Source organism: Rhipicephalus microplus, chromosome 1 (genome assembly GCF_043290135.1).
Source record: "Rhipicephalus microplus isolate Deutch F79 chromosome 1, USDA_Rmic, whole genome shotgun sequence".
In the NCBI taxonomy this organism is placed as follows: domain Eukaryota; kingdom Metazoa; phylum Arthropoda; class Arachnida; order Ixodida; family Ixodidae; genus Rhipicephalus; species Rhipicephalus microplus.
Genome location: NC_134700.1, coordinates 293522144 through 293549124, shown reverse-complemented (window position 1 = coordinate 293549124; position 26981 = coordinate 293522144). Strand labels below are relative to the sequence as shown.

Here is a 26981-nt window from a genome sequence, read left to right as displayed (position 1 = left end):
GAACACAAAAAAAGTAGCCTTGCGGACTCACCTCGACAATGTCGCTGTTGGTGCGACTCTCGTGTGGCTCATTGTACTCAGTGTACTTGAGTAAAACTTTGTCCATGTCGGTGCTGGCATACTGGAACAGCTTGTTTGTGCTGTTGAAGATGATCAGGGCGATCTCGCAGTCACAGAGCACACTCAGCTCATAGGCCTTCTTCATCAGGCCAAACTTGCGCTTCGTAAACGTCACCTGTGAGCACAGACTCGTTACTCATTCATCCACCATCACATGAATAATCACATTTCAGATGTAGTGACACAAGCTCACTGAGGTTACCTTTCAGCAACTCATTCGTGTGCAGCTTATCCATCATGGCTAAACTTGTGTTCCAGTATTTCATAAGAATGCAACTTATCTGAGCTAATCTCGCACATTTGTTGCACAATGCTCAGCACATGTGCCACAACTGCTGATTCATTGATCATCAGTGGGAATTAACCTCCCAAAGCCACCATATGATTATGAGAGACGCCGTAGTGAATGGCTCCGGAAATTTCGACCACCTGGGGTTCTTTAACGTGCACCCAAATCTGAGCACGTGGGCCTACAACATTTCTGCCTCCATCGGAAATGCAGCCGCCACAACCGGGATTTGATCCCGCAACTTCCGGGTCAGCAGCCGAGTACCTTAGCCACTAGACCGATGCGGCGGGGTGTGCCACAACCACTGCACTGGCTCAAGTAATATCGAACACTCACATGACTGCTTGCAATTAATGCTTCGAACTTAATAGTTCTTGGCTGTAAGCTTACCAGGTCTTCCAGTGAGTTTGAAAAGCTTCAAGCAGACGTTTAGAGCCATGCCCTCATAAAAATAGTTCAAAAACTTAGTTACCTGCATGGAAAATTATTTTAAAAGGCACTGATAGTACTTTGAAAATTTTATTTTGGGTCTCCAAAAAGAACTTACAACCTTCGAATCTCCCGAGCATGCTCCACCTAACACACACATTTTCCATCAGACTTTTCCCTTCAATGCTCCCGGCCAGTACACATATGAAAAATGTACCCAGGATGGCTATAAAATTCACACTAAGCTCTGACTGTCATCCAGTCAACGAATTTAGTAGCAGCATCGCCTCGTGGCATGCAATTATGCACTAATCACCATACATCGCTCACCAACACGTAATCGTCACCACATGATGTGTATGGTTAAAGAATCCCTTTATTTCAATATCACTATATATTTACCTATTAAGGACTTTGTGAAAGATTTAGTATAAACGTGTCTACCATTTTAAATATTTTTTCGTAGACCAGATATTCTTATGGTACACTACATTAAAAAAAATACACAACAAACAAAAGGAACAGAAGTGACGACGACACATGTTTGTTATCATTTGCGTTCCTTCTGTCCGGCATGTATTTTTGTGCTATAGGGTGCGTGCCATAATTATGTACCAACAAGCCCATCTCGACACCTTAACAAGGTATTCTACCTATGCGTACCCTATAAATGTTCAGAAACATACGGAGCAATGTGTCTTGCCCTGTTCCATTTCCCATTTAACATCATGTATGGGATAACTGAGCAGCAAACTCCTGAAGTGCAAGCCTTAAGCACGTTCATTGGCCCGTTATGGACTGCTTTGAGGGTATTGTAGTTCAGTTTGTTGAGAACCATAAACGTTGCCCACCCACCTGCCGGTTCCTCTCGTCCGTGATCCTGGATATCTGTATTTTTTTCCTCCCCATGGCTTTGGTTTCGGGACACGTTGTGAATAGCTGTTGGTATCCTCAGGGTGAAGTCATGCACCGCCCCCTCTCAGTCGGCCACTGCATGGAGGAAAGTGGTCGCCGTTCGACATGAATGATGGCAAATTAGAAAGCGTTCTAGCCAATTAATGTCACACACATTGAGTCATCTGTCTGAACTATCAATATCCAAAAATTAGCACACATAGGCATGCATACTACACAAAAAATCAAAACAGCTCTTGGTACCACGGTCTCCAATATCAGTGTACCACATAAGCCATAAAGATTTAAGGACTGTCACAATATGACAGTAGCAAGTGGCAAATATATCTATTTGTGGGAGCTAGACAACGGTTAGACGGTATATGTTGGGCAATGTGTCAATATCCCCAGGATGATGGCCAGTGGACGCGTACTGAAAAAAATCGCGTTAATTTATTGCATGCCGCTACATTCAAGAAGAACGCGATTTTTTGGGGTGAGGGGGGGCAGGTGTGTGTATAAATGTTTACTTGGTATATCATGCTAGTTGTGGCGTCACGTCATATCTCAACGGAAAATCATGCTCTTTGAGACGAACACTAACACTAGATCAGGCATGCATTTTAAAGAGGCATAACACAAATAGCGAATTCTATAATGCCGGATTGTACAAATTTAATGACCATGAAGGTAAACGGAACAAGCAGACGGCGTAAACGCTACACGTGGCCACCACCAGATGGCGATAGGGGTGCTTTCGCGACGCCACATCTCACGCAGGCGCATCGTAGTCGTGAATCAGGGCGTCAATTTTCGTAAATAGCACGTGCGCAGCCTGTTCCTCCACAGACGCGAATGCCCTGCAGCGAATAAGGCATTGATATCGAGTCCCACGCGTGTACGCAAACGAAGAACATCGCCATTCTTTACACGTTTGTGCCAGGGATCGGCAGATTCCGTGGCATGCCCTGTGCAAATTACGTACTTAATTAGCGATAGTTATTGCGAGACAACAGAACGCGCTATAACTATCGTCATGTCATACCGAAAAGCTCAAACCGCTGCACTTCTAAGGTACTTAATTGGCTGGGCTCGGCTGACCGTGAGCACCACGATCCAAGGTCGCGAGGAACCGATGACATATGACCGTTCATTTCGCAGAGCTACGCACCAGCCAGTGGACGAATTTACACGAGTACCTGCGCCACCATTCCGCACAAATCCACTGCTCCCCCCCCCCCTTTTTTTTTTCGTGACAGGCACCACAGGTGCGTCGCGCGCCTGTGTAACGGGCCACTGTAAAAGATGAACGGCGTAGATCCTCCGGGTGGCCGTCAAAAAATGGGCGCAGTGTGGCAAACCTCTCGGCCTTCATCGATTCATCGCCGAGCGCGACGGTCGGCTCGCTAGAAGTCGTGCTCGTCTGATGAGAGTCACCAACCCTTTCCTTGGGGAAGCTTCGAGCGTCGCGGTGAAAAACAGACCGCGCTGCACGCTCGCTGGTGCGGGCCACGCACATTTGTTCAGTCTCTGCTGTCGCGGGGAGAATCTGCCGACAAGCATACGAGGCGTACTACGTACGATGCGGTCCGCCAATCTACGCGTACACTGATCGCTTGTTGTTGCACGACGGCGCAAATACGTCGACGCATGGGGGGGGAAGGGGGCGTTCAGAGGGGGCGCGTGAGGGAAGGAAACACACTCAGCAGCCCCATAAGAAATAAAGAAAATGAAAGGATAATGGCTCCCGCATATCTTTATCGCAGCAACACTGGGGTGTTGTCACAACATTTCGTCGCGCCTTTCGACACCGCGCGCGTTTATCAGGAGACAACCGCCATGTCTTTCAAGCTCTCTCCGAGATCTGAAGTCAAGACCTCAAGAACGTCACCATGAAACGTCCTTGCGGTCCGCGGAGTTTCAAAACGGCCACTAAGAGCAGCGGGGCCGAAGAAAAGTGACGTAACGGAAGAGTTCCGTACGGGATTCTGTTTTATCGCAGGCGTGAAGTTTCCGAGATATATCAGTAACATCCGGCGAATCGCTGGACTAAAACTCAGAAATACTTTAGAAGGACACTTACGGGTCATCAGTACGAAGCGAAGAGAAGGAGTCTTGAAAAGGTAGGTCGTTGTCTGCGGGTATCCATTCAATACCGCGGCAGGATATGAATTAACAGCTGTGCTACCGAGCGAGCGCAACACGATCTGCTGACGGGCGCCATGTTCTCCGAGAGTCGTGTTGCCAGCAATGCGAGCTGAAAAACGCGCGTCGGCTAATAACGGCGGGATCGCCGCTCTTAAGGAGCACGGTTGCGCTGTTGAAAACGAAACTTGAGCGTACGACAAGTGATCTTCTAAAAATGCTGAATGGCTTTCCGCTTTTTTTCTTCCTCTTATTATTCTGTGCGTGTGCTGCAAAACTTTAATTGAAATGAAATACTTTGACGACAAAATATTACGTATTATCCCGAAAATACACTACCAGGGCAATGACGCCAGCCTTTATACTCCTGTGCCCCGGCTTAAAATGGAATGAGGATAGTTATAGCGCGAGAACAAAACGACGACACAGAGGCAAGAAGGACACGAAATTGTGTCGTCGTTTTGTTCTCGCGCTATAACTATCGTCATGCCATACCAACTAGCCCAAGCTGCCACACTTCTAAGTTAAAATGGAAGTGTTGCTTCTCTCAGGTGAAACAGCCTATAAAAACCAGAGAGCTCTGCTACAGAAAATAGTGGTGTCTAGGTAATCTAGGTCATTTACCCGCATTAACATAGCGTTTTCAGCAGAAGAGATATAATGGGGTAAACGGTTTATTGAACGCTGCTGCCGAAGAAGGCACCGGACTATAAGTTTATTATGGCGGTCTTGTAGGACCTAACAGCAACCCTTGCAGTCGGTGGAATGAGCAGTGACCGTCTCATGTCGAAAGTGAAAGAGGGAAGTGGCGCTGTAGACTTGGCGATATCTTCCCAGAGGCAGTACATGCTATAGTGTACTAGAATGCTTTGAGTGGCGCAACCGAAGCCGGAGCGCTGTCGGACACACTGCCGGATACACTGCCGCACAGGAGCAGCTGTCCGCGCGCAGAACAAGCGTAACGTAGACAGCATCTCACTCGCAGCTAACGACGAAGTCAATTGAGCGTAGCGTGAAGGTAAAGAGCATAGAGTTTCATGCAATGAAGGTTCATTCACTTCATTTTGTCGTTGTTTTGCAGCCAAACTGGCTGTATCTCTACGAGACGCACTTGTCACAAGTGTGAACTCAAAGCAATTTCCTTGCTTCGGTAGTTCGGGGACGCTACATCTTCGCGGAGCTGAGCTTAAGCAATGCTCTGCTAAACTGGTTTTTTGTCGTGCAGCTCAAGAAATTACGCTTTGCGTGTCCTGAAAAAAATAAGAAATAAACACCACTTGGGCCGCCCAGGCACTTGACCGGCTCATTTAGACGCAGCCGACTCGCAGTTCTGTTGCGATGTAGGGTCTATTTCTACATTTTTTTTTTAATCCCGCCGTTTCCGCAAGCGCACCGGCTAGCAGCTGGCTGGGAGCCCGGGGAACTCTTTTAAGTGTAATCGATTACAGCGCCGCCGCTATTTTCTACACAAAACAAGCCGCTCCGCGGCAGCCGGTTGCGCCACTCAAAGTATTCCAGTAAACTCTACTTCCACTCCCGATTATGATGAGGTGAATGAGGGAGCCTCGGTCGTGATACCGCATCGTCTGGCTACCCGCCCCAACGTTTATAGATACTTTTTCAGTTCCGTAACTCCGCCGCCGCAGGCGGCCGCCGGTTTTACCCGGGCAGTGAGATGGCGCCACAGTCGCGAGTTGCGCTGTCGCGGGCGCACGTGTTGCCGGTGTTGCTCCTCCCCGCAGTTGCTTGGCCGCGTGCGCGGCTGTCATCGCGCTTTTTTTTTCTCGTTGTTGTGACCGTGCGCGCACGTGGTTATCCTCGAAGACTTCGATCATCTGTGAATTGTGACAACCTAGCACTACCGGCCACAGGACGTCTCGGAGCTGCCAAGCTTTACGATGCCAACTTGCTTCGTGCCCGGCTGCACCAGCGGGTACAAAAGCAATCCAGAAAAGCGGCACTTTTTTGCACCGCCGTCCGATCCGCAGCTGCTTGAAAGGTGGGTGAGAGCTATTCCCCGCGCCGATAAACTTCTGAGCAAGACATGCAAAGTGTGTGACGTGCATTTTATGCAACATGACATTGTGAAGACTTACAAGCATGTCATTGACGGCCAGGTTGTTGAAATAGACCGCGGCTGTTGGGCATTACAGCCTGAAGCCGTGCCGTGTCAATTTCCGAATGTTCCAAGCTATTTGTCAAAAACAATAAAGAGGCGGCGGTCGCCTAAGGATAGGGCCAGCTTACCCAACAAAGTCGTACTTGTTGCTACGCCATCAGATGAGTACCAGCAAGAAGTTCCTGATCCCGTGCACGACATTGATTTCGCACAGATTGTCGAAAACGGCTCATCTTTAAAGCTTCCGAAAAACTGGAGAATGGCGGACCTTGAGGAGGACACTGGTAAACCTCGGCAGGTTATCTTTTACAAGGCGGGAATGAAGGACGATGTTTACGCGATCCTGAAGAGCGTCGCGATTCACGAGGACCTCACGTACGTCATCCATGCAAATGGAAGACTGTTGCGCAGCTGGGATGCAGAGATTAACATATTTTCTGCGCAAGATGTGGAAGCGATTGTACAAATTGTGCACGCAAAACAATTTTGCCGTGGTTGCCCTCTTATCGATGTCACCAACTCCAGCAGAGTGACAAAAAAAGTTGGAGGTAGGCTTCATCACAACGATTGCGCCGTTCTGACTGACGCAGATAAAGAAGTGTGTGCTGCATGTGCCAACTTGACAAAAAGTTTAAAGCGAAAGGCAACGTCCACACGATCAAAGAGAAAGGTGCCCGTGGCAGCAAGTGCGCTGAGAAAGCGGCTAATTCGTGCCACTGCCGCACGAGAGCGAAAGAAAGCAGATGTAAAGCACCTGAGTGAGAAGCTCAAGAACGCATTGACGGCGACTCTGGATGATATAATTAAAGATTTGCCTGAAGTACACTGTCGAAGGAGGCCATACTGGTCATCGAGCGCGAATACGTCTGTGGCAGCCTTGCATACCCTTCAGAAAAACTGCTTGCGTGTGTGAGCACGGTAGAACGCACTATAAAGCATGCTAGCAAAGGCACATGTTTTGGTGACTTATTTTGGGATGTGCTGGATGCTCTAGTGAAGAGAGGCACAAATATTGTTGGCTGTTCCGAGCATGCTAATCAGCTTACTGCTCAAACAATTCACTTTTATTTAACAACTCGTATGCACTTCTTCGCACGAGCCAAATGCTTGGAGAACAGCAGTGCCGTTCGGGCACAGAGAGAGCGCAAGAAGGCAAAGCTAGTTTAACGAACTTCGCAGTAAACCTGCCGACAAATCTGTGCCGTGTACGTGTAATGAAATGTGTACGTCAGTTTTCGATCTATTCGTGAGGCGTTTTCCCACCGCAAAAAAAAAAAAAGACGAATAGCAGTGTTTCATTCATCCAACAAAATTTACTAGTCGCCAAGTCCTCATGTTACGTAACCCCGAGTGCTATAAGTTTAAGATTTCTATTTCTTTTAGCGCGCTGAATTGTAAACTACTAATGTGGTCTTGATGCAATGGACACAGGAAGGCGCAGGGTGAAGCGATCACTTTGTCACTGCGCAAAACGGATGCCTGCGAAGTACGTACAGGCTTTTTTTCAAGTTCGTGAGTCATACAACGCGCACGAATTAAAGCGCGTGGCCTCTGTTAAATAGCGAGAGTAAAGACCAAGTACACTGTTCGCACAATTCTCACTCGGGCGCACGCAAAGGCTCACGCGACACCCTTCGCGCTAGCAGACGACTCTCGCTCTCCTAGCGCAAGGCGCGACTGCAGCGCTGCGGTGGCGGGTGCGGCGGCCGGCCGCCTTCTCCCTGGGCGCGGCGCGAGGAGTTGCGGAACTGAAAAAGTATCTATAAACGTTGACCCGCCCTACGCTGCTACTGCCGCTTCCTCGCGGTACATCAGCCAACGGCATGGAAATGCGCGCGGTCTACGACGACGATGCCAGCCCTGACCTTGACGTTCGAGGCAGACCGACGGGCGCCCGCGCGCTTTCGCCATCGCCTCTCTATACGAGATCTCTCGTCAGGACGGGAGAACAGTGCAGGACGTGCAAATTGTGTACCCGCTGCGTTGGGCATATCTGTCGACGTAACTGTATACGCCTCACAATGCAAACGAGAGAGATCGAGGCGTGTGCCTTAAAAATATGCAATTGCTTCACGATACCGTAAAAATCCACAGATATCGCTGTGGTGCCGTGAAATCCAGGGGGCAAAGCGCACTTGTGTTTAATTATTACGCCGATCTTCACAGACGATTTGTACAGTGGGTGATTCCACCTTGGGCTGTTAAATGAACGTTTTCTTATTCTTGCATATCCGGACTGAAACGCACAGTGCACCAGCTTAACCGTTTTCACGCGTATGCGTTTACCGTATTGAACAGCTAATTTATTTATCAAATACACAATTTACACGTGTCCAACCTGTCGAAAAAATGACGTGATCAAAAAGTGTCTGCGCGTATGTAGCCAACAGCGCGGAAAAGTTAACAGCACGTGCGCACCGACAGTGCCAAGTTCAAATTCCGAAGAAAAGAACAAGTTTAGTAATACACAAACTGAAGGCGCACGCAACCGGGCAGATGGAAGTACAGTAGCGTAGATTCTCGCACGTCATCGTTCACAACTGGAGTGCCTTGCAAAAGCAATAGACACATCAATCACTCAAATCACTGCCCTCCTCACCACCTAACGTGCTCGATGTTTTTGCATGCTGCTCGAAATTTATAACACGACCTTCGTGGACAACCTAGGACAGCAACGCAAGGTTAACAGAACGTGTACGAACAGAATGAAGGGAAGAACTCGGCAAACCAGCTGTTAGCTCCGCGGGAGGCTTTTGCGAGACGGAGATCTATTGATGGCGATTTTATTTTCACTTGGTGCAAGTAACACGTGTGAAGCTGCATCTCGTACGTGCGTCACGAAAGTAGAAAAAAAAAGAAGCCCGGGGAATTCGGTTTTATTCAGGAAGAGCGTGGCATTAAATAGCAAGTGGAGTTGCCTTTTTTTCCTTCCTTATTTTTCTTTTCTGCATTGTGGAGATATACGTCTCGATATAGTATAGATTGCTCAAGCTCACCGCCGAGAGGGAAACGCATAGCAGCATGCGTTGCAACATTTCTCTATTCATCGCACACAGATTTCTGCGCTCTTCTATAGTTTGGAAAATATTCACTGCCGTGAGACACGACTGTCAAAAATGTGCACGATGTCATTCGCTCACTCATTCACCCGAAAAAAAAAAAAACAATTACAGCGAAAGCTGGAATAGCGGCCTTTATGAGGCCCCTTTTTTAAAAATAAACACTCTTTGGGTAACTATTACAAGCACACTTGCAGGGTACCCACTGCGCCATAGAACATAATTTAATTCACTATATGGCATCCTTCGTCATTTTTAGGAGAAGCGTAATACCCGCTACACACACTTTCAAAGAGTTTTTGTGCACTTTTGCGATGCTGTGGCTAACGTCGATCAAGAATAATGCCCGATGATTTTGTAATGGGTTGGACGCCAGTGTTTTCGTGTTACTGGCGGACGGAATAAAAGCTTGCCAAAATGCCTGTTTATAGTGATACGATATATTTGCCCTTGCGTGGCATTGCTGGCTGATCTTTTGATGTTTAATTTCTGCGCTCTTCGTCTGTGCGTATATATATATATATATATATATATATATATATATATATATATATATATATATATATATATATATATATATATATATATATATATATATATATATATATATATATATATATATACTGCTCAACAAACCAACCACGGGAGTGATCCGGATGTGGTGAGTGTGTGTGTTTACTAAGCGGCCTCCGTGCCATATGCGACGTGATCAATAAGGCCCGCTGTCGAGGCGTATTCGCTCACGGCCGCTCTGTATGAAAAAACGCACCCTTTTTCGTCCAGCGACCGTGGTGTGTGTACTACGTGGGCAGACGTGGTTGCTCACGTACCGCACAACACTCTTTCGTTGGACGGCATGCGCGCTCCTTCAAATCAAACTGTTTAGGGAGCGCTCACATACACCTATATTGCTTTCTGCATTCGTTATCATCGGTCGATTTCGATCGACGCCGTTCGAGTCAGCAATACATTTCATTTTTCTTTCAGTACAATTTCATTTTTCTTTCAGTGTGTGCATCCATGCAGTACCGTATAGGTTATATGATATAATTCTGTCAGTATAAATTTGTTTGTCTGACATGTGATGTACATTGTATGATGCAGCACATACACAAGGAGCAAATTTGTTATATCTTCCCCGATATTTTCATCTTTTATTTATTTTTATTATTTTATTTTTTGACAATAATGGTGTTATGGTTGCTGGATTTTTCTTTTGTTTTTTCTTTGTTTTTTTCTTTTTGCTCGCGTCCATGTAATCTTCTGTGCTATGCTGGTATCAGGATGTTTCGTAGGAATGTATATATATATATGTTTTTATTACACCGTATTTGGTATTGTAATGTCAGCTTATGGTCTTTATTGTTATGCACATCTTTGTCATTGTCCCACCTGCCTTGTATAGGGTTCACTGGCCTCGTCAAGCTGTCCATAAACAGCTTTTAGCCAGTGAACCTCTCCAGAACCTGTTTCTTTCTGAAAAAATAAAATGATTTGATTTGAATAACGATGCCTCAACGCGTCCGCTGCATCGCGTCGATAAGAGCGCACCGGCGTTCGTCGTGAAAAGCAAGAAAAGGAAGAGATCATTCGTCCTATATATTCTGATCCGCGCGCAAGAGACGATCGCGAATCACGATACCGCATTAACTGCCCCAGCGCCACTCTACACGAGCCGTTACGCTCGCTTCGCTGGTTAGTGTGTCAAAGTCGGGAGGTTGGACCAGTATGTATAACACTCGCGCACATTACACGTTTCAACGTTTAAGGAGACCGAAATGTGTGATAGCTGCAATTTGTTGGGTTAGGCGAACCGGAACAGGACCGACTCGCCTAAACTAACAAGTCGTTGCTATCACGAATTTGTTCAACATGCAGTAACCTCGCTCGTCCTGTAGTTTTTTGCGCTGCTTGAAATCGTTCGCCAGAGGACTTCCCTCCACTCCTTTTCAATGGACAAAAGAAAGATGTTTGCTGTGCCCTCTTGTAGATTCACGTACGAATGGAAGTGATGCAATCACTTACTGTTGCTTGACTTTGATGTTAGGCAATATCCGGGGGAAAGAAACAGATCATCAGACGACGGAGAATAAATGGCGAAAGAAAAGAACTCGCAACTAAATTCACTAACGTCTCCCTTTGGAATTTTCACTATTTAATGTGTATATACAAACGCACACATACACGCAAACATACAGATACTATACGGTTGACTCCCACTCCCATCTCCACGAAAAATACTTCTGGCTGCGTTACTGGTGCAGCGAAGTAAAAGGGCGTGAATTGGGAGCCTCGGCTTGATGCATGGAGGCCGCGGAGAGCTACCAAGTCGATCCCGGTTGCGGGCTCCGTCGACAGAGAGCATTGCAGCAAAAGCACACACGCAATACACGAGCGTGTTGGTGCGCGGGAGCGAAAAAAAAAAAAAAAATGCCGCGCTGCCGAGGATTTCGACCTGTGAGCGGGACTCCGGGCGCAGACTCGGAGTGACACCGTGCACCGGAAATGCTCGTCTTTCCCGCCGGAAGCACATCTGGACCACGTTAGATAACGACCGCAGTGCGATGACCCACCCTAAGGGGCCCAACGCGCGAGAGACATGACTCCTGTTCCCGTGGCTGCAGAACCGACGGGCGCACATCTATATAGCGTATACAGTACCCTTATTAAACATGAATTAAGGACGGTGGGAACGCCCAATTCCGGTTGCAATCCATAACTGCTTTCTTTTACACAAGCGTCCGTCGCGAAATTGCGGCTATGTCGTACTTCTCCGATTACAAACCCCAATGCCCTAACAGCGAAGAGCCAGCGGACCAAAGCCACGAAACACGTGCTTGTCAGCTTAATTTCCCATTTTTCCGCTTTGTAACACTGACACTTTCAAATCAAGTTCAACCCCACAGGTCGCATGCGGGTTCATGTTGGCTCTATTGATTGATTTGTGGGGTTTAGCGTCCCAAAACCAACATATGATTATGAGAGACGCCGTAGTGGAGGGCTCCGGAAATTTTGACCACCTGGAGTTCTTTAACGTGCACCCAAATCTGAGTACACGGGCCTACGACATTTCCGCCTCCATCGGAAATGCAGCCGCCGCAGCCGGGGTTTGAACCCGTGACCTGCGGGTCAGCAGCCGAGTACTCATGTTGGCTCTAATCGAGCCACGAACGGTGTAGAGCCTTCTGCGGAACGCAGCTGAAACGGCGAAGTACGGTCCAAGTGCTTTCGACGCCTCTTACTAGGGCAGTATGCTGAACTGATGAAACAGATCGTGTGAACTCTCGTATAACGCTTCAAACGTATACGATCCGTGTATAGTGCTCGGCCTTCTGTCGAAACAGGAAGCTTATTCCTGGAGCGCGTCGATTTAACCACGCGAATAACGGCTTTTTTTTTTTTCCGCGACGCGTTGCCGTGCAAGCCGGGTGCACACACGCTACGTGCACCTGTCCCGTTGCTTCAGTTCCTTTCCAAAAGTGCACTTGTCAGATGTGGACGGGCACTTTTTTATTTTAATTTGCCGCCACGGAACGTTGTTTAGCTCCCTCCACCGGCAGCGAGTGCTTGCCCCTTTCGGCACGTGCCAAGCACATGACGTAAGGAAACACAGCGCGCTCACGTGTCATCCTGTGTTTCCTCGGCCATTCACAGGAATTCCCTTAGGTAGGTAGGTAGGTAGGTAGGTAGGTAGGTAGGTAGGTAGGTAGGTAGGTAGGTAGGTAGGTAGGTAGGTAGCGTTAGGTTATCGCGAGTCGAACTCGGCACCTCTGGGTCCGCGCCGATAGATGTCGGGGGTACGCTATCCACTGCGCCACTGTCACACATGCCCGTGGTGCACACCGACCACATCACGTGGGAATGCATGGCACGCACCGAAAAGCACAGATGCTGTCCAGCCAGGAGGAGTGCCGTTGTCCTCCTCTCGATGACGATACCTCTCCGGCCCTTGGGAGCTTTCCTAGTCAGCTGCGCATGGCGCGTGGCGGCTTGTGAGTCCGTTGCGGGAAGCAGATCGAATCACCCTCGCCTCTCTTTTTCTTTTCTCTGTTCCAATCTTTCCCTCCCGATATCTTTTATTCCCCCTACCCCGTTCCTGTGCTGACCTGTTGAGGTGTCCTTGTAAGGAGAGACAGTTACGGGTCGGTACTTTTCATTTCTTCTGTTATAACCACTTATATAAAATGGAAGGACGGCGAGAGTCAGCGGTGCCCTGTTTTTCCGCAAATAACGTATTGTTCTTCTTCTTCGCGTTAGGTAAAGCCACACTGCTGCCTCCCAGATCGTCACGCATATCGACAGCATTAGGTTCCTGATTCATCCCTTCCCTCAGCAAAAGATAGCAAACCGTACGCGCATCTGGTAGACCTGTTCCCAAGGCTCCTCCACTTTGCATCTGCATGACGCGCTACATTTCATTCTTATTCCATTTTTCTTCGCATATCCTCATAGTCAACCACGGCATGCCCTTCACAAGCATCTCCGCGTTTACCTCTGTGTATCCCTTTCTCTCTCTCTTGTTCCCGCTGCCGAATTCCCTCTGTCTATTCCCCGATTTCCAATTTTCCGTCACAATCAACCAATCGCGTGCCTGCTAACGTCCCGTTGGTTGCCTTCAGCTGGAGGCGTCGGATACACCTATGTACCGAATATATCACTGCACATTATGTGCTCCCTTCCAACCTCCACAAACGATGCGGATGGGGTAACTTCAGAAAAGTGATGCCCAGGTGGCTGATTCTCCTGTTGTGCCTCGTTGGTCGTCTCTGCAACGGGGCTTCCGTTTAGCGACTGATTACGCCCTTGCATTCTACCGTTCTCGGCCAAGCGCTTTGAAGATAGTGTTGCGAGCCTCGATACTGCATCGTCTTTTGCAACTGCGCGTGGAGCTGGTCACGCGGGCAAAAAAAAAACAAAAAAAAAAAACTGCCCGTGGCCAGTTAGGTGCATGTGCCCGATACAAATCTTGGCCAAGTGAGAACATATCTCTGAAAGAAACCGCTCGTTAAGAAAGCAACTATATATTAATGCAAATATGCTGCTCTTACGTGTAAAAACCAAGTTGAATACGGGACACGCTGTAGTATAATTTGGACCACCTGGCATGTTCTTGCTCTTCACTGTAGTCAGAATGCGGCTGCCGCGGCCGAGAATCGAACCCGTCCCCAAGTTGCAGCGCGACATCAACAGACCATGCCCCGCCGCGGTGGTCTAGTGGCTAAGGTACTCGGCTGCTGACCCGCAGGTCGCGGGTTCAAATCCCGGCGGCAGCGGCTGCATTTCCGATGGAGGCGGAAATGTTGTAGGCTTGTGTGCTGTGATTTGGATGCTCGTTAAAGAACCCCGGGGGGTCGAAATTTCCGGAGCCCTCCACTACGGCGTCTCTCATAATCATATGGTGGTTTTGGGACGTTAAACCTCACATATCAATCAAACATCAACAGACCATGATCAAAGGGAGTACGATATAGCGCCGTAATCGTTGGCGATTGTACAGAACAAATGTTTTCCGTCGTTATCGATGCTGCTTTCGTCGTTCATCTGAAGCTTGAGCCAAGCGAGAAGTGATCGCGAACAGCTGAACAGCGTATACGATGCGAGCGCATGTTATCTATAGGCACGCAACGGCGGGCGTCGAAGAGTCCTTGCCGCGAAGTCACCCGGGCCTCCTACCAGGTGCCGCCACTCCAACTTCTCGGGGATAATTGTACGAGCACAAATTTTCTCTCTCTTTCTCTTTGTCTCTTGATTTTTTTTTTGGTCTCCATCGTTCAGTGAAGGACTCGACAGAGAAAGAAAAAAGAAAGCCAACAATTATGCCGATGGAATCCGTGTACTGAACGCCGTTCCTATTTCCCTCACATGTACGCATAAAGCGAGCCAAGAATTAAGCCAGCCATGGTTCCATTCTGGCATCGTGCCTCGTTAGGACGACTTGCGCGTCGAAGTCATACCCGCTCGCAAAATGAGCAGCAATGCCACTAAATTTGCATTCCTGCACACACCTCGGTCGCTTATAGCGCCATAAGACGCACCCATATATACGCATACACACGGCTCATCCTCCACGAACTCGCCACACAACAGCATTCATAGCGCACGTGAAGTCACCGTGGGCTTGGTTGTGGAACGACGCCAGCTTTCTTCGGGACTTGATTATATACAATCCTTCACGCTTCGCAATATCGTTGTTCGTTTGTCGAGCCTGTAGCGTTTGCCTCGGAGTATAAGCTCCAACGCAGTACTGCATTTTGTAAAGAAATCGAATTGTTTCTAGTAAGAAACATGTCGATTTTTCGCATTTACAACGTTCGAAATTGATAAGGACCGAAAAGCCTTGATTAGCCTACGCAAACTGAACTTACCAGGTGTCGATCAAAAAAGGGGTGCTGGACATACGGGGCGTCAAGCGTACACGAGAGTACGCTGTTGAGACCTTCGTACCTGATTGTACATAGTCCCGTATATGGCTACACTGTTTCCGCGTCCATTAATCACGAAACTGTAAGCACATTACTCTTTACGCGCCTTTGGAGGGGACATGTTACTTGTGTTTTCTGTTAATTAACGGCACAGTAACCAAGCTGCAGTACACGTTAGCCAAGTGACCTCCCAAAGCCACAGCGCCTGAGCGTCTTGCCCGTGATAAGGTCACTGCAACGGTACTTTTTTATGCCGCGTTCTCTGTACGTGCCGCATGTGGGGTGAAGGGGCAAGCTTGGGCGCCCCTTGCGATGACTCATACGAGCACCTCATGACGTAACACTACTGGAAACTCGAACTACACTATTCTGTCGATACTCGAACGACGCTGCCACGTTGGCCTTTCGAGCCAATCGAAGAAGTCGTAGCAGCCAACCAATCAGATCTAAGAAGATGGCGGACAGCTTCCAGCACGCATGGTAGCATGGAACAGCATCTTTTGCGCCCCTGCGATCTCCGACTACAGCGCAGCTCTGGCCGATCAGCTCGCCCTTCGCCATCTCTTGACGCCGTGAAGCTCTCGCTGAGTGGTACGTGCCCCGTCCTCGGACTCCTTCGACAATGTCACCATCTTTTTCTATCTTCTGTTTACTTTTGTATGTGGGTGTCCTCGTCTCTATTTCTATTTATTTTAATCCTCTCCATTCTTTTAATCCCTCCTTATCCCCATCCCTCGTGAGTCACTGTTGAGGTGTCGCACTATGATGCAGACAGTTACGGGGCTCACTTTTATCTTCTTTACTCTCTTTTAAGAATCACTTAACCAGCTTCTTTGGACAGCGCCACTAATTGGATACACGGACGTTGGTGATGTCAGGAAGTAAGATTCAATCAAATTATTAGAGCTTGACATTCTAAAGCTTTACCCATGGGCGCGAGGGACACTGAAAGGGTGTTCCAGGCGTTTCAAACAACGCTCGCAATCGAAACGAATCCGTTTGGCATTGCACAGCAGGGCCGGAATGTTTCACAGCGCAGCCGGAATGCTTATACGGTATTACGTATTCAGGCACGCCAACAGTGGTAAGTGTAAAAACAGAAACCGTGCATGCTTTCCGCATGTGCGAACGAGCGCCGACGCCTTCGGACGGTGTATAGTACGTAAACCGCGCCAACTCCTCCCGGCCAGGCCAGGATCCTGCCTTGGCCCTGATAATCAAACAAGGCTCGTCGAGGCCAGGGACCCTGAACTTCCGCGCGCGTCAATTGCAGCGCGAGAGAAATGAGAAAAAAAAATAACGAGAAATAAATGAGAGAAACGGCCAGTTTGTACCGTGCTTATGTACATTACGCTGCATGCGCTGACGACGAGAGATTGGTGGGCTGTTCGCCAAGCGGCCGCGCCACTCTGCCAGCCGCCGAAGCGTAAGGTGCGACCGGCGCTGCTATCTCCGGTGCGAGCCAGTGATTTTACGCGGATGCACGAGCTTACGAACACCTCTTTGGGAGGAGTCGGCTCTCGCTCCCTTACAAGCTCGCCCCCTGGCCTCTCGCTCCCTTGTATATGAAAGGTGACTTTAGCCACCTTTCTTCTAGAAAGGTGGCTAAAGTCACCTTTCTAGAAGAAAGGTGGCTAAAGTCACCTTTCATATACAAGGGAGCGAGAAATGTGGCTAGCCCCGGGTATATCGAATCTAAAATGGGATCGCGAAAAAAAAGTTCCGAAAATTGTAAACTAGTTATATATCGAAAACACGTTCAATGGAAGCGTACAAATGTTCGATATACGTAAGAATTCGGTATATGCGGCTTTCAAATATGTGGTTTAGGGTCGTAGCCAGATTTTCTTTTTTCGGGGAGCGGGGGTGCAATTATACTCTTTGTATGTTCGTGCTTGAGTTTGTGTGAGTGCGCATTTATATACGCAAGCAAAATTGAAAAAAAAAATCGGAGGGAAAGAGTTTGAACTCCACCCCAAGCTACACTTCAGAGGGGCTCTGACAGCGCGCCGCGAGCGCGCCCGTAGTCTTAGTCCTTCTCACCTACCGAGCGCTCCCACAATGTATGAGAGTTGAGGCGAACATAAGCGGAGGAGATTAGTTAAACGTCTTTATCACATTCCAAAATGAAAGGAACATGCGCTAGGCAGACCTACCTCCTCGTAAGGACGGTGACATCCTCAGTACTATACCATCGCTAGCGCAAATGATGGATTATCAACCGGTATTGGTGATATTCTTCCTCTCCGTGGTCTCCAGCGCTATATTTAATAACATGACGGCCGTTCGTCGCGTAATTTTCGGGTTCGTAAGGACTCGCTCCTATTGCTATTGAATACTGGCGTCGAAAAAGGAAAAAAACGCTCTGGCCACGCGCGGAACACCGCGTCAAAACAACTTTGACACGTGCGCCCGACAATGCTGCGGCAAGTGAGCGCGCACACACACACAAAAAAAAACGCATCTAGGAAATAACAACGCGAGTGCTCCGAAAATGCATCCTGCCGGCGGAGACCACTTTTGCGGCCGTGCTGCGAGGTGGCGCAACGCCTCGCAGGCCAACCTTCACCTCGTGACGTTTCGGCTGGCCGTCGCTGCTCTCCTCGATGTGCGTGTTCGTTGGTGGTGGTTCGGCCAAGGAGAGAGTGAACAGGGAAGAGTGGATAAGAGAGAGAGGCGGTAGTCCTGAGAGACCGCGCGCACATCTGCGACGCAGACGACGACATTTCCGCAACCTCGACTCGTTTCCCACTGGCGCAACGCTGTTTTTTTGTGGCGGAATTTCCGCGTGCGCGCAGCGGCGGCAGGATAGACTCGGGCCTCGCCAGAGCGCGGGAAGTCGGCCGCCGCACCGCCGGCTGTTCCCGCCGTCGCCCGTTTGTGGCGTTTTAATCGCGGAGCGCGCGCGCCGCTTCGTCGTTGCTGGATTAGTTCTTGCGCGGGCCCGAATTCTCTCTCCTTCTTCAGCCGGGAGGCGCTTCATTCATCGCGGACACCCTAGGGACCGCATATTAAAGGCGACGACACGGTCACAATCGCGTGTAGCGTGCACATATAACGACCTCGCCAGTGTTTCCTTGGCGTCCACGCCAGGAGAAAGTGGTTTACGTCCGCCCACGACCTTGCAAAGAAAAGCAGAGGTTTCCGCGGGTGCACGCCGGCACCACCTCGCGCGCCCCTCTCCTTTTTTTTTCTTTTCCACATTCGCTGGAAATTGCGTCAGCCGGTTCACATAAATGTCACGAGAGAGCAGAGCGTAGACTCAGTACACTACGACGAACGCGACGTCAATGGAGACTGACGGCTTCGGTTACGTTCAGGCTTTGCAAAAGGAACACTCCGCAATTGACCCGTAAGGAAGCTTGAAGGAACGGCGCCATAGTAAACGACTTGCTCCGTCCGTTGCATATGTCTGGACCGGCTGGCGACTTCATAGGTAATGGATGCGGGGAACGTCCACGTCCCGAGAGAATCACGTCCTTTTAATTCCGCCCTCTCGCATTTATTCGAGACCTCACACGCAGGGGCATCGGCGTCACTTTTTACGGTACGTGGCGCAAGGCGCGCTGTACGTCTGCAGACGGCTGGCTGCGTCGAACCGCGTTGGTCGAGCATACCCTGGGGGGGGGGGGGGGGGGGAGGCATAAATGCCTGTACACACCTACTCACTGGCCCCCATACCGTGGCATGCGAATGCCAGGAGCGTTCTTTTTTTCTCTCTGCCGGCGCTCTCTTTGTCGCCGGCGGCCGACTAAAGCTGGACAGACGGCGCTCTAAACAATGCATAGAGAGGCACATCACGTTTCTTCTGCGCTGACCCGCTTCGGAACAGGATTCTCAATGCGTACACGCTGGATCTCTCTCTCTCTCTCTCTCTCTGTTTCTCCGCGGGATCACCGTCCCGCTGCGATGCGTCTCGGGACGTCACTTTGCAGTGCCGCGAATAAGAAGAGCGTGCCTAGCGAAAACGCTCGCGGCCCAGCTAGCCGCCTCGAGTAACCGCGCACGCGGAAGAGACCGTGCTATCCAATCTGCCCATTGACATATGGAGTGAAAAAGACACGTGCTTTATCGGCGGGCACGTGCCACCCGTTGATCCCGCGAGCTATAGAGCTTTTAGCATAACTGCCCGACCCTTCGGCCGCGCTACACCCTCGCGCCAGTTCAGCCGCCTGCGTGGTGTCGATATGTAGAGTACCGCAATGTGTCCGTAGCATCAGCCGATCGGCCTGTATGGGAAGTCTTCATAGTGTGCAGGTAGCACCCATGACCCAAGTTAAGGTACAGGAGCTCTGTGAGGCAGCTGTAAGATCAACGCCTCCCAAGAGGCATTGGTAAGATGAACACTTATAATGCGGGGCTATAAGCAGTACATGTACACCTTTTCACAAAAATCAGCAATTTAGAACCATAATGGCGACTCAAGAGCGCCAGGTGGTGATGGTACGGTAAAGAACGTGGAGGCCAAGAAGATGTACCTACACACGCACATAGTTCTCGCTGACGTTAAATAGATTACTTAAACCTTTTCGCAGAGTCTTCTGACCTCTCTTCTCATAACGAACAGGGGAAACTGGCACCGAGAACGTTTGATATTAGTACACGTACATTATGTCTAACGAATTGCTTGGCGTAATTCTTATAAATCCCGGATAACTCAATTTCGTTATAACGAAAATTCACGCCTACTGTGTCTTGCTATAAAATATCAATTAGTAAAAAAATCAAGTGTTATTTTTCTAAATATATGATACGAATCGACAAATTTACGCTGCACATTCTCCAATGCTGCGACGCAAGATGCAGCATTAGAGATTCCCGCCTCTCTAACATTATTGCCAACCACGGTGTAAGAAAAATAACCATGTTGTCAACTTCAGGAGAACAGCGAAATATATCCCGCTGTTATTCTTAAACTAGGAGCACCACAAGGTTATGGTGGCGACATCGACTCGGGGTGGTTCGTCAACTTTCATTTTAGGGGCACAAAGCTCCTTAGGCCATGGGTCGTTCCCTCCTCTGTCGTAGTAGTAGTGTGTAGCCATTTCTAGTTTATGAGTTGCGCAATAGATGCCGTTGTGTGTATATGTCCCTGCAAATAATATAGATGGCGTCAGTGATTTTCATAGCATATGTACTAAGTGAATAATGATGAATGGGGCGAAGCGTCCGTCCGTTAGCTCATCCGTTCATACGTCCATGCTTTCGTCCGTCCGTCTGTGTGTCTGTCCGCCCATGCTTCCGTCTGTGCGTCCACCCGTCCGTGCTTCGGTCCGTCCATGCTTCCATCTGTCCGCCCGAGCATCCGCGCTTCCGTCCGTCCGCGCATCCGTCCATGCCTCTGTGTGTCTGTCTGCCCATGCTTCCGTCTGTGTGTCCGTCCGTCCATGTCTCTGTCCGTCCGCCCGAACGGATGGACAGACGCCTTGCCCCACTCATCATCATTCATTCCGTGGATATGCTGTAATTTTTTTGTTTAAGGTACTAGCGTACTTTCTTCAGCACAGAAGGGAAGCACTGGCTTCATTAGACCGCAATGACCTTGCAGGTCGACCTTATCAGTCACCCTTTGCTATCATGATGGGCGCCGAGCTACGGACTTCTCGACCACAAACACATTAAACGTTACTTAATGCCTTATTCTGCTGATACGAGAGTCCACCCCGAGTAGCGTGCGAGCCCGCCAGTGTAAGCCCGTGAGAGAGCGCCTTAAAACGCTTGCGAAATTACACGTCCGTCTGGAGCAAGAGCCAAGTCTCTCGTTCGAGGCCAGGCGGCCATCTCAAGCCAGTCGCAGGCACGTCCTCAAGATGTGCAGGTTCTCTCGCTTCTCACGTACAGGGAGCAGGGTCTCTGACCGAGCCGTATCGCCGCGCACCTGTCTGGCCTTCTGTGAGACGAGCTAAAGCCGTGGTCGTCTTCTCCGACCCAACATATAGACCGGGCGATATGGAGCTACGCCAATCACAAGTTGACAGTCGATGGTTACAAACACGAGTGGCCGTCCTGGAGCCGACAGTGGAGGCGAGCAACGCTGCCGCCACGTTGGTCGAACGCGCTCTGGAGCCAAGCAAGCAAGCTCCACTGAAGGCGGCAAAAACAGCCGTCGCGCTCGATTACAGGCCTCTCTGTACGGCCTTTCCAGATGAGCGTTCCGATACTGGGGTGGGTGCGTGCGCCCTAACGAGAGGCGCTCAAACTAAGCAAGATAAGCCCTCCCGGCGGCCGCATGGCTGCAGGTGCACACAAGAAAGCACCAGAAGGGGCCGCCCGATCCACGGCTTCTTTCTCCCCGTGGCAATGCTCGCCCACGAAGGAGAAATCTGGACCAGTGGGTCAGACGCGGGGAACCTCACCGGGGACGAAGAGAGGTCGTCGACTCCGTCCTTCTCGCCACCGACGCCGCGGATGCGAAACGCTGAAGGTGCGCCGGCCACGAAGCCTTTCGCCTGACGACGCCATCGGCCGGTGCTTCGATGCCGGACAGACTTTTATTGGCGTCGCTTCCGCGTGGTACCCGCGTAGATACCATGAGCACACGTGCGGTGCGGTTGGCCGGCACATGTTCTTGCGTCATAGAAAGAGCGGATGACGAGGGCCTCCACAGGTGCTCTTGTGGACATTGACGCAATCCACCATTGTTGAACTATTATTGACCCAGAGGGTTGCTACGACCTCTTTGATTGGCTTGCTTAAAATGGCAACATTGCGAAATTAGGGTGATTTGACAGTATATCCAGAACAGCCTCCCAGTGAGTGGGCGTCACGGTGAGAAATCACGCTTGTGCTGCGTCAATGCATTCTCAAAGAACGCATCCCTTGACACCTCAAAGATTCTCAAAGATCACACGCCTTGAGCACCTTTGGAGCGTTTATATATAGGACAGCGGTTTTGTATAAGAACAAGAACAAATGTTGCGAGATGCTGAAGAATATCGGATGGTTTACATTAGCGTTTTTTGTTCTTTTTTATTCGCACTCCCAAACAGAATGAAAAGGATTTCAGGGCATATCCGCATAGATACACTTCATTCACTAGTCTTCATTCAGTGAAAGAAGAGTGACGGTACGTTATTATTTTTTTAATGTCTGCGGCATGTGTGTCAGAAAATCAACTGACGCTAAGCCATGTTTGCAAAGTTGCAACGATGTATCTTTTGATGAGAGATACTCTTCATCAAAAGCAGGTCTTAGCGCTAATTTAACGAGCTTTGAAGAACGAAAAGGCTCAGAATCAAAAGATGCGACCGAAGACGCTAGCGGAATATTAAGAGGCATCGAATGACCATTTTAGTGGCGCAGCATGATACTTGAAAAAATTCCGTGACTAAAACGCTATCAACTATAATGCTATATGTTGTATACTCTTCAGTGCCCTTCTTTTCCCGACAGTAGCTTGCAACAATGGGGAACAAAAACCTTCATGCCTGCCTGTCGAGTCTTCTTTTTTTTTCTCCACGGGAGGCTGTTTCCGGCACTCGGCGTTATAAGACGCTGCGAAGCATAGAGCGGTTTCAAAGCAAGCTCACGTCAACTATATTGTTAGATGAGAACATGTCTTTTTTTTTTCGAAGTCATGAGCGATCTAGAAGCTGGATGTAAAAGCAGCACCACACTGCGCATATAAGGGCGCGCGTGAAACCAGTAAGGCAGGTTCAGGCTGGAGCCCTGGCTCGGGATACGCCCGAATGAATATCGGTGGGACGCGCGTATCTGAAAGCGTGCGACGTGACCGTGCGTTCGTCCTTAAAGAACAGCGCTTGTCGGTTGCACAGGTCTGCCTGTACAACCGACAAGCAAGGTGCGAGAGATGCATATAGTATGATGGCATACAGTGATACATATCTATGTCGAACACAAGCGGTAGCAGAGGGCCACAGATAGCCGAGGTAGTTTTGCAGCTGAGTCGGGTTCGGGACGTGAGCGAATACAGTGAACATCGCTGCTGTCACACCTGCCAATTCATGCAGACGTTGTATACTCCGGCTAGACCAGAGGCGGCTTCGTGGTCAGCAGCAGCGTGCCGGTCAGCGGCTGGCCGAAGAGGAGGCCGCGTCAGTGCACGCTCGAAATCCGGAATCCAGGTTAATCTGGCCGCACCAGACGAGCGTGGCAACGGACGCATTCGCCGCACCTCTTCTCATGCTGCCCGCGTGTGCGGAGCGATGAGCGCGCCGTGCTGCGGCGTTCTTTCGCGCTCGGCTCTGTGGCAGGAGTGAAGGGACTGAATACACCGTTCGACGCGGACTGTCGGGCTTGCCAAAGATTCCTTCCTTTCCTTTCCTTGCTTTCTTTCTTCTTTCGACGCAGCCACTTCTCGCGTTCTCGGTGGCTTGAAAACGTCGAGATGTGAGACACGTAAAAAAACATAATAGAGAGAGACAGAGAGCCCGCTTCGGTCTCACGCCGAACGATACTTCGCACAGGCTTGTTGTACTGATATCTGCAGGCTTCAGCGATAACAGAAGAAGAGACGAAGGGGTATAAATGTCTAGTGTTAGCCTTCACAAACGCGCAGCCTGAAAGTCTTTTATGTTTTGCATGTGTTGGGTGTGCACACATCCGAAATTGAAAACTTACAAAAATAGACAACACGCCCCCCCCCCCCCCCCCTCTTTCCGGCCAAGGCTCAGCACGATGGTCTACCAACAGCGACGAGAGAGAGAGATAAGTAGAATAAGACTAATAAGTGCTGCTGACAGCCGTGCTCAGAAGTTTATGAGCATTTTCAATAGAATGAAAATGAGCACAGAATGCTTGTATATGTCCGGTGTAAAGACGCAAGTGGATAAACGCGTATCAACGACATGTCGCAGCCCTTGACCTACTATTGGTTGCGGGACCTCTTGTATACGAAGTGTTGCCCTTGCTACGTATTACTTGTCCGAGATTAGTGTCCTCTACAAACGCAAAGGCTACGCACCGTTTAATGAAACGCGTTAGTTTTGATTGCTACATACCACGCTTTCACAAGGCGATCCGCTGAAGTGCTGATCGATTACACTAGCGATGGCCCCCATAAATACGTATCCGCTGATTCAGAGCCGATCACTTCTAGGACAGGGAAACGAACAGATGCGATATGAACGCCGCTCGAGCATCGTCATGGAGACGACGGAAGCAACTCGTGTCGAACGGCGAAGCGCGCTGCACGGGCACACGCGGCGATTCGAGCTTGGAAGCCAATGATATATCGCCGTTGCGCTGGCCGATATGCACCGCAGCCTCCTGGGGCTAACACACACGCTGAGGAAAGAAATCAGACTGGCACCGAAACCGCCCAAAAAGCACTATAGCTATAGTTTAGGAAGAAAGGTCATGTCAAATGTTAGCAGGGCAGAAACTACGCAGGCAAAAAAGAGGAACTAACAGAAAAGATGTTTGTCTCTGTGTTGCCCTCTTTGAGATATACCACCAACTTGCGTAAAAAATCCACTTTTATTGAAAGTCACGTGATTTATTCAGTGTATGATCATACGTATCGCAGGGGTGGTTTTGCGCGAATGGCATCCTGAACGTAAGGGTTGAAGCCAAGCAACCTAGCCTAGGCCTAGCAACCTAACCTAGGCCTAGCAACATAGCCTAGGCCTAGCAACCTAGCCTTCAACCTAGGGTTGAAGCCGAGTCGGGAGTTGCTGCACCTGCGAGGCGCACGACGTAGGATGCGATTCGAAACCTCCCAAGCATAGACAATGCCAAATGCAGATGTCACTCAAAGACAGAAGAAATCATTATGGAGCATATCGCAGGGCCAGTGCGACGTATACGCAACTACAGCCTACAAACAAACGATACTCGCGCAGCAGGCCAAAGCACCGTGCGGCCCGAACCATGAGCCAGGAAATGTAGCCTGCGGAATTTGTGCACACGGAATGGAAGTCTGCCGAATACTGAGTCAGGTAATGCTTAATGGCTAAGTTGTTGCGCCACTGACGTCGAGGACACGGTTTCGATCGTCAGTGTATACGGTCGCATTTTAGGTTCGGGCGATACGCAAGAACACCCGCGTCCTTGCAATAGGTACATGCACTAAAAAGAGTAACCCACTGTACATCATGATCATATCTCAGTTTTGACAAGTGAGACCCAACATCTTAATTATTTCAATTCGAGGCTAATGATTGACGATTTTCGACGACGTTGCCTGATGGCCTTATACGTGTGCGAACTTGACGCTTCCACACAGCATTTGTGGAAAATTTTCAGGTCACTATATACGAGGGTCTGCACGAGATCGCCACAATGGCCACAAGGTCCCTGAATTCGACGTATATATATATAGACTTCTCAATCGAGAATCAAAAGCTTCAGAGCACCAGCGAGGCTTGGAAGATAATCCTTGCACAAATACAGGCATCAAGTTTCACCGTCCTCAACAATTCCACGCTTCATGTTTGTCCGTTAGCTTTTGCCTATCTCTAGGTCACTTGGATAGCGTATGTTATCGGTATCAGGGCATTTGGGCTCTCTAAGAGGCGGCGCCTGAAGTTCCCCCACTAGCCACGCATTTCAGACGTTCAAATCGTGCCGTCCTCTGTCGGCATGGTTCTACACACTTGCGAAAAAAAGAGTGAACTTGAAATAATGATCGATTCACTTATTCAGTGATCGATTTCTAGGGTAATTGATGATTAATCGATCTGTTATTTCAGTAACATATACGAGTTAATTCCACGCACTAAAAAGGCCACAACAGCAGCTGGGTGCTATTTGCATGCAGCTGTTTTAAGTTAAATTCAGAAGCACGACGTCGTTAGTATATAGACCAATAGGTCGCTGAAAGTTGTTCTTCCGAAGCCGACAGAAAGTTTTAGGCCTGGTACAAAGACTCTGCTTAACTTACATGTGTGTTACATATTTGGCAGTGTCTCGAGCTGTAGAAAGTGGCTCGAGATCATCAGTGAATGCTAATTAAAGTATCTGCATAAAAGACAATGCGTATAGGAATATCAGCACCATGCAAAAACAAGAATTCAGGATGCAACGGCACACGCTTCACGTGAATATATCGCAAATTTCCACTTTCTCCTGTGAATTTCTGCTATATAGTTCAAACTGTTACGAACCGACGTGACTAAGACGCATATGACATTCGTTCGCGTCACAAGTCTCAACAAATAGCGCTTCAAATCGCGAAGGGTTAATTAAATTGCTAGAGTTATTACTTCATTGTTGTAGTTTAATGTGATAGTTTAAACATAACTTGGAAGATCTTTTTTTTTTCTCAATTTGAGCTCGGAATGGTCTATTGATATTTTTCTTTATGCTGTCCAAGAAATTGGGGCCGAATTCGCGCAACTTGAATATCTTTCGTACCTCTGCTTTTCCATTGTCCAGCTGCTTCACTAATTGCATGTCCCACACTGTGATTGGCTGAAATACGTATTCTCCTATGAATATATTTAGCGTAAGAAACTTTCGTAGATACGGGACCTGCGTTTTCACTCATCATTCTATGCCTGTAAAATTCTTCGCATTAAAACTGTTAGCTCCAGCCTTCGTAG

The 26981-nt window shown here is 49.0% G+C and overlaps 1 protein-coding gene across 5 annotated transcripts in view; it reads right to left on the bottom strand.

Annotated features, from left to right (window-relative positions):
• The window catches only part of Mef2 (myocyte enhancer factor 2), a 128709-nt gene that overhangs the window by 15451 nt on the left and 86277 nt on the right, over window positions 1–26981 (bottom strand). For 4 of the 5 annotated variants that reach the window (XM_075865162.1, XM_037412164.2, XM_075865164.1 and 1 more), the window contains exons 2-3: window positions 1694–1828; window positions 32–235 (exon numbers count right to left, since the gene is read on the bottom strand). In XM_075865162.1, coding sequence (XP_075721277.1) covers window positions 32–235; window positions 1694–1747 — 258 coding nt within the window. In that variant the 5' untranslated portion in view covers window positions 1748–1828. Of the gene's footprint in view, window positions 1–31; window positions 236–1693; window positions 1829–3815; window positions 3957–26981 lie in introns of those variants that run through there. The other variant, XM_075865163.1, reaches the window with a different exon arrangement.